General features: G+C 57.9%; 2 protein-coding genes across 3 annotated transcripts; both read right to left on the bottom strand.

Moving 5' to 3' along the window:
* LOC127748937 (uncharacterized) lies at positions 1–2,580 on the bottom strand. The gene is made up of 2 exons (XM_052264712.1): positions 1,781–2,580; positions 1–542 (listed from the first exon to the last, which is right to left on the bottom strand). Exons 1-2 carry the CDS (start codon positions 2,137–2,139, stop codon positions 515–517), a joined length of 387 nt encoding a protein of 128 aa, XP_052120672.1. The 5' UTR covers positions 2,140–2,580; the 3' UTR covers positions 1–514.
* A 127-nt stretch (positions 2,581–2,707) lies between these two features.
* LOC113211218 (collagen alpha-2(I) chain-like) lies at positions 2,708–6,735 on the bottom strand. 2 transcript variants are annotated; one of them, XM_052264694.1, is made up of 7 exons: positions 6,574–6,735; positions 6,209–6,501; positions 5,288–6,136; positions 4,919–5,158; positions 4,663–4,733; positions 4,160–4,299; positions 3,793–3,934 (listed from the first exon to the last, which is right to left on the bottom strand). In XM_052264694.1, the coding sequence occupies exons 1-7, from the start codon at positions 6,600–6,602 to the stop codon at positions 3,838–3,840; spliced, it is 1,719 nt and encodes a 572-aa protein (XP_052120654.1). In that variant the 5' UTR covers positions 6,603–6,735; the 3' UTR covers positions 3,793–3,837. The 2 variants fall into 2 exon arrangements, with proteins under 2 accessions (XP_052120653.1, XP_052120654.1); XM_052264693.1 differs by lacking the exon at positions 4,160–4,299 and having other exon boundaries at positions 2,708–3,934.
* Positions 6,736–6,741: the final 6 nt, after the last annotated feature.

Below are 6,741 nucleotides of genomic sequence, written 5' to 3'. Positions count from 1 at the left end.
TTTTTAAACTTATTCTAAATAGCAATACAATAAAATCAGCTTACAATCTAAATACATGTAAATAAAAGTCAAGTCCTTATGTAACCAACCCGAGGGGGAAACGACTAAGGTAATCCGGCTGACAGCCGAAAGGTAATCCGGCAGGGGTAATCCGAGGAAATTCTAAAAAATCCGTGGTAATCCGGGGGAATTTTGGGGTAATCCGGGAAAATTTTGCGGGTAATCCGGGGTAATCCTAGAGAAAAAGCAACGTAATCCGGAGGACACTCCGGAGGTAATCCGGGTAATCTGTAATCCGGCTGACACAAAGTTTAACAGTCGTTTCCCCCTCGAACCAACCCTTACCAAAAAAGTCGTCGCCGTCGTCCTTATGTGCCCAGCCTTATTTTAAACCGGTCCATTAGGTTTTTGAAAAGTCGCAACTCGTGGATCACATCATTAAAGTTTTGCAATCTAAATATTTCAAAATTTTCAGGCCCAATTTGGACCCAGATTTCTCAGCTTTTGACGCATACTAACATGATTGCATATTCAAAAGGCATCTGGAAAATAAAAACAAGCGTTGTTAGACCTTGTGCAGGCATTTGCAGGGATCACCAACTTCTTGCCCCGACTGACTACCACCCCCTTCGCAACAGAAGTTCGCAATATTCATCCGGTGAGAATAAGATTGCAACCACTGTCGCATTCTGTGCACACTGCATAGTCGGCACGCCATGACAGAGGGAGAAGGCAGGACACAGTCAGATCTGGATGTGGCGCATTAAATTCCCTTTCAATACACTTTCAATGTACAAGATAAAAAACACGCCTTGCAACAAAGAATCCTCGTAAAATCAGGAAAATATCCTGATGATTTTTTGCATGCTCAATTGGCCTGCATTCAAGACCCTTGACCTCGTTCCAAGCAAGGTCCTGAGGAGACTATCTTTTCCGATCTTTTCTGGGTAAGAGTAAAGTCGACTCGCCCAAATATGGTAAAAAATAATTTATGGGGATATGGGACACCCGAGACGTCAAACACAAAACGCATTCTGCGAGGCGGAAATTAAATTTAAATTATATGAAGCCACACATTTCCGTTTGGTGCCTGGAAGCGCCCGGCCGGCCAAAAGCAGGATGCAAAGGGAAAGGGAGGAAGGGGGGGCAGTCATAAATCTTACAATCTCGCCTACCATGTGGCTGATTAACCCCGCTCCGCCCCGCTCACTTCGGTTATACTGTACCGCACGCACGAGTGCGAGCGGGTTGCCTACTCACTCGACCCGTAAGGCGCTGTGGATAGAAGCGATAGCCAAGCCCACTCGCACTCGTGCGAGCGGTGCAGAATAACTACAGATGTGAGCTCGGTTTAGCAGCCACCTGGTGTACGGTCTGACGTCTATTCGACGCTGAACAATAACGTGTAATGTCACTGTATTTGCAGTATGTGCGGAAAGTCACCTTACCAGGAAAACTGCGTAAAGTAGAATCCGTCCCCGCAGTAGCCTTCATAATTTCCTGTCACACAATCAAGCCGGTGTGGTAAAACCGGGTAAAACTTGTCGTTGCGGCATGCAGCATGTAAGTTTGTAAGATTTCTAACATGCCGTGAAAAGCGACGACCTCACACTTTTAATCAAACGAGCTGCACACCGCAGCTTGTTCACTTTCCTCTATCTACTCCCCCCCACCCCCCCTCCGCCCCAATCACTTTCAAGCACAATTTTTCGGCACAAATCATTGTCTTTCGATGATAATCGACCAGCGAAATAGTTTAATATTGAATAGTTATACTCACTGTTGTGGGTGGTCTTGCAAGTCTATGAACACCTTCTGCAGGTTGTTTTGCACGATGCCGTGCGTGCTGTGCTCGCCAGTTCCATGATGCAGCAGCTTGTACACGTACGCGTTAGGCTTGCACAGCTTGTACTCTTCAACCTCTGCCCAGAACTGACGATAAGTTTCCCTGTTCTGGATCTTCTGGATCGATACTATGATCTCATCACGTGCTTTGTCCGTTTTCAACAGGTTATGTACATCCTTGTACTCGGCGATGTCGCTGGGCTGGGCAAGTCGATCAGCTTCGAAACCGTGCGGGTCGAAGGTTTGGTGCACGTAGTTCCGAATAGGGGTCTTGATGATCACCGGCTCCTGCATGAGGCAGGGCGTCCGTTCAGCTCGCCTCCTCGGGACTCAGTGCGCCGGTCTGGAGCTGCATGCGCGTGCAGGACCCAGACAACGACCCGGGCGCAAAACGGGCAAACAAAGGGCTACACGGCAACGTTGCCAAATCACATTGTTTCGCCATAATGAGTGTGGGTCGGTGTGGGTAGCGCCCCTCGTGTGAGAGATGCGCAGAGCTCCGGGCTGGTATCGCCTGGGCCAGGGACACCCCGAGCGAGACTACTCTCTCCGCTGTAGCGCGCGTCGGCTCGCCTGCACCCTAGCCTCGAACAGGGTGGTTTCTGGCCGGGCCGGCTCCCAGGCGATACCAAAGCGCTGCGATTGGCTGCCGCTCGGCTACTCAGCGCACCTCCCACACGGGGACCGCTAGGTGTGGGTACCCTACGTTGGCCGTACGTTGGTCCCGGTATATGCACGGCAGCAGTATCGGTCTTTCTTGCTGCATCATGTCAAAACTGTTTTTTCCTCGTTTTTTCGGTCACTCATTATGAATACAATACACATGAAGGGGCACTTCAAAAGTAGTACAATAGTAACGCGCTTTGCAAAACGGAATCAATATTTTATTCAGTAATAAAACCATACAACATACACTTCGTACATGAGACGGTGGAAGTACTACAGTTAACCAATGGCACGTATTCTAGGACAAGCGTTTTTAAAAAGGGACGCAATTTATTGAGAGGAAGCAATCGTGTGGAAGAGGTTCATACTGACTAACACTGATGGGTCGCACTGCACGGCTTTCAGGCGGGCGGGCGGGTGTGCCCTCGCGGCGTCACCCGCCCGCCCGCCTGGAGACGCACCGGCAGCGGGAACTGGAACAAACTTTCTACACTCTATGTTTTTCCTCGACTCGGCTGTCTAATGTCGAGCAGGAACTTTAATTTAGTATTACATGGGCGTCCACAGTGTGCCGCGACTACTGCTTGTATTGTGCCCTGTGGTGATCGGCATCAGGCAGCCGTACATTAACGAACCATCTTACCATGTCCATCTTTGGTTGGGGTGTTTACGAGATCATAATGTTTTCAGGTATAATGCACAGCAGGGGCCCCCCGCAATTGTCAAAAATTATACGTTACCGCATGTCGCCCTAAGGGCAGGTTTGCCTACCGCTGCTCACCATGGCACCTTATAGCCCCTCCCCTAGCGAGTAGGCAACTCTCGCCCCACCCGCATGCGTGCGGTAGGGTGCAGTACGAAAAAAAAGTGGCCCGTGGGACACCCTGTATGACAGCTAACTAAAGGTAGGTCGACTTTGAGGGATAATGATTATCTTTGCGAGTCCATGACTAGACATTAAAACACCACTAGTCTGCACTCCGCGAAAACTGAGATTTTGGCTTTGGCCCGGCCCCCGGGCCCGGTGTTGCACGAGCTAGGGAGAGGCCGGTGGCAGCGGGGTGGCGGGCAGAATCCTGACGATGAATCGGTCGGGGGACGCTGGTGGCGTGGTGGCGGGGTGGGTGGCAGCGGGGCTCGCGGGTACAGAGAGCCGCAGCACCCTGGGCGACGTCCTGGGTGAGGAGGCCGCCGACGAGGGTATCGTCACCCTCACCGTGGTGGTGGGCGAACCATCGCGTGCGCGCACTGCGGTGGGCGAGGTGAGCAGGACCCCGGACCCGGGCGCGGACGGCGTGGGTGGGGGCACGCCCTCGCGGACCTCGATCACCGGCGGTGGCCCAGGTGGCGGGGCAGCGCCCGGTGAGCCTTTCGCTGGATGGCCGCGCCCGTCACGCTCAGGACGGTCTCCGCCTCCGACGCCCTGTGGAGCACAGCGCGTTGAGACTGGTGGGGCGGGGACGGGCGGGGGCCGCTGGGCGGACGGGCGGGAGGGCCCCCGGCAGGTAGGCCGACCCGGCACACGCGGCTGCCAGGTGGTGGCCTACCTGACAGGGACCCGGGCGCTCGCGGGACTGCAGAGGATCTGGAGGCAGAGGAAAACCTGCCCGGTGAGGGCAGAGGGGCCATGCAGGGGCAGCCGACTTACTCGTGCGCGGCGACCGAACTGATTTCCTGGTGCAGCCGCGGCCAGACGATGGACAGCGGCCGGCGCGCCGTGCGCTGGGCGTGCTTGTCGCTGGTGGCGGCGCGGGGGCGGGCGGGCGCGGCCGGGGCCGGTCGGCAGGGCTGCACATGCAAGCACATCCACATGCACTCACCGCCTACGGTGTTCGGGGAAGCAGGGTGTGCTCTGCGTTCACTTTGCGCAATGAAACGATCGAATAAACATTATGAATGATTGTGCGGCTGGGAATCTGAGGAGTACTTCGCCTGCTTAGACCTCACAGCAGCTCTGTCATCTGCGACCCGCGTTATTGGGGGGAGCAGTTCGCTCAGTCGGCAAGCCCATGCCAAAAAAAGCTTATCGAGTGACTCAAGCAGAGCATGCGGAGATTCTGGACATCACATTATTGTAAGCAATCGTTGTAGTAGAAATTATTTTATTTTCGTTTGGAAGCAGACGCAGTGCTTAAAGTTCGTTTTTCTTACCCGGTCTTCCTGGGGCGCAGCGGGCGTCATGGACAGCGATACTCCAGGTCGCTGCCCGGCTTCCCCGTCTCCTGCGCAGGCAAAGGTTGAAAAGTTTCAGAGGGGATCTCCAAATGACAAAGATGCATATGCACCGCCGACAGTAATCATTCTCCCCAAATCCAAATAGATGTGGTGTTGGTGAAGAATGAGTAGTAAACAAATATTTCAATCATTAGAAATGGGTGCGCTCTTTAGTCGACAACAACTTGCTCACCCGGCAGCTGGTTCCTGATGGTGAGCGACCACCGACCCTGGCCAGCCTGCGGCGCTGACATCGTGGGTGCCTGTCCGCGAGCGCCCCGCCCGGGACCCGTCTCCGCCTGTTCCGCGACGCTGTCCTGGGCGTCTGCCGGCAATTCCTCCCTGCCCTCCGCCGGAAAGGACAGGCGCATCTCCAGGTCACCGTGCTGGTTGCGTCCGGCGCCGGCCAGAGTGACGGTCCAGCCCACTCCATCTGGGTAGGGGGAAGAGGGTCAATACCGGGACAGTGGGGGGGCGCGGGAGCACCCACAGCGTACGCGGCTGTTTAGCCCGCACACTCGCGTACGATGAAACGCCTGGGGGAAAGGGCTGCGTTGCGTACCTCTGGGCGGCGGACCAGCGGGCTGCGCGCGCGGAGGCGCGTGGTGCTGATACAGCCCGCGCTCCAGCACGGGCCCGGCGCGCCCTCGCGGTCCCCGCAACCCCCGCGCAGCGGCGAGCTTGGGGACCTCCGAGGGGCCGCAGGGCGCGCGCCGCCAGCACGGCGATGTAGAGTCGTCGTCCGTCGCGCTGCGCCCGGGGGGCGCCAGGTACTCGGTACTCCCCGACGACGTGCTCAGCGAGTCACACGTGTCGTGCAAGTGCTCGAGCACGTGGTTGTGGTGCACCGGGATGCGCTGCCGCCGCGTCACCACCGTCCTCCTGCACGACGACATGGAGAGCATGGTGGTGCTTTGGCGCGTGCATGCCGCCACGCCCGTCTCGCTGAAGTGCCTGCTGAGGTCGACGGGCAGCATTGGGCAGCAAAGAGGCGCGTCTAGCGACTGCGTCTGCACACCCCCGCACGCCGGTCCCTGGGGATTACAGGAGATGCCGCAACCGGTGGCCGTCGAGGTCTCCGAGGGTCTCCTGGGCTGCGGCGCGTTACCCGAGACCCCGAATGCTCCCCCCGTGGTGCCCGCGTCGGACCGCCGCCTGTTTGGCGAGGTGGTGGCGTCCAGCAGCGCACCCTGCCTTGGACCGCGAGGCTCCTCGGCCCGCGGCCCCCACGGCAGCGTAGGCCCACACATGGTGTTGGTTGCAGCGTCCTCGTGGTCCGTGGTGCCCACACCGCGCGCCAGGTACGTCCTGACGGGACTGGTCGCGGAGGCTGGGGCCGCGTGGCCCGGAGCCGTACGGACAGGAGGCGTGAGGTCAGCGACGGCGGCTGGAGGCGCGGCCGTCGCACAGGCTGCGGGGGAGGAAGCACGTCGTGAGCTGGCGCCATTACGCTGAGGGCAACGCCACTCTCCTCCACCCCTACCTGATCCCGAGGCCGTGGGGCCGTCGGCCGCGCGCAGTCGTGCGGTAGGGATGGGGGACGTGGCCGCGGAGGTGGTGGCCGCGCCGCAGGGGAAGCACAGCGGGGACGTGGCCGCGGACACGGGCCCGCGCGGTGTTGCTGTGTGACGCAGGGCCTCCTCGGCGGCGGCCTCCTCTTGGTCTCTCGTCATGCAGAAGTTGAGCCAGGCGCCGGAGCCCCGTCCCTCGCCGTGGTCCTGCAGCTGCAACGCCGCCCTGGCCCTACTGCTGGAGTGCGGCTCAGCTGCGTCCGTTCTGCAAGAGAGCGCGTGTCTTTAAATGATTTAGCATTAGCGTTTCCACTATCATAAATTAAGCTGTCCTTACTTTTTGAGATCGTCCTGGACGCTTCGCATCTCCTCCGGAATGGCCTCAAACCTCTGGTGAAAGCGCTGCCCGGAACTCAGTCGTCGCGGTCCGGGTGATCCAAGCGGCGACCCTGCTTGCGACCTAGCCTCTGTCCTGGCCTCCGTCCTGGCCTCCGTCCTGGCCTCC

The sequence above is a fragment of the Frankliniella occidentalis genome, unplaced genomic scaffold, assembly GCF_000697945.3.
Source record: "Frankliniella occidentalis isolate FOCC.00 unplaced genomic scaffold, Focc_3.1 Scaffold21, whole genome shotgun sequence".
In the NCBI taxonomy this organism is placed as follows: domain Eukaryota; kingdom Metazoa; phylum Arthropoda; class Insecta; order Thysanoptera; family Thripidae; genus Frankliniella; species Frankliniella occidentalis.
The sequence above is the reverse complement of the archived record's forward strand: the minus strand, read 5'-3'. Positions and strand labels throughout refer to the sequence as shown.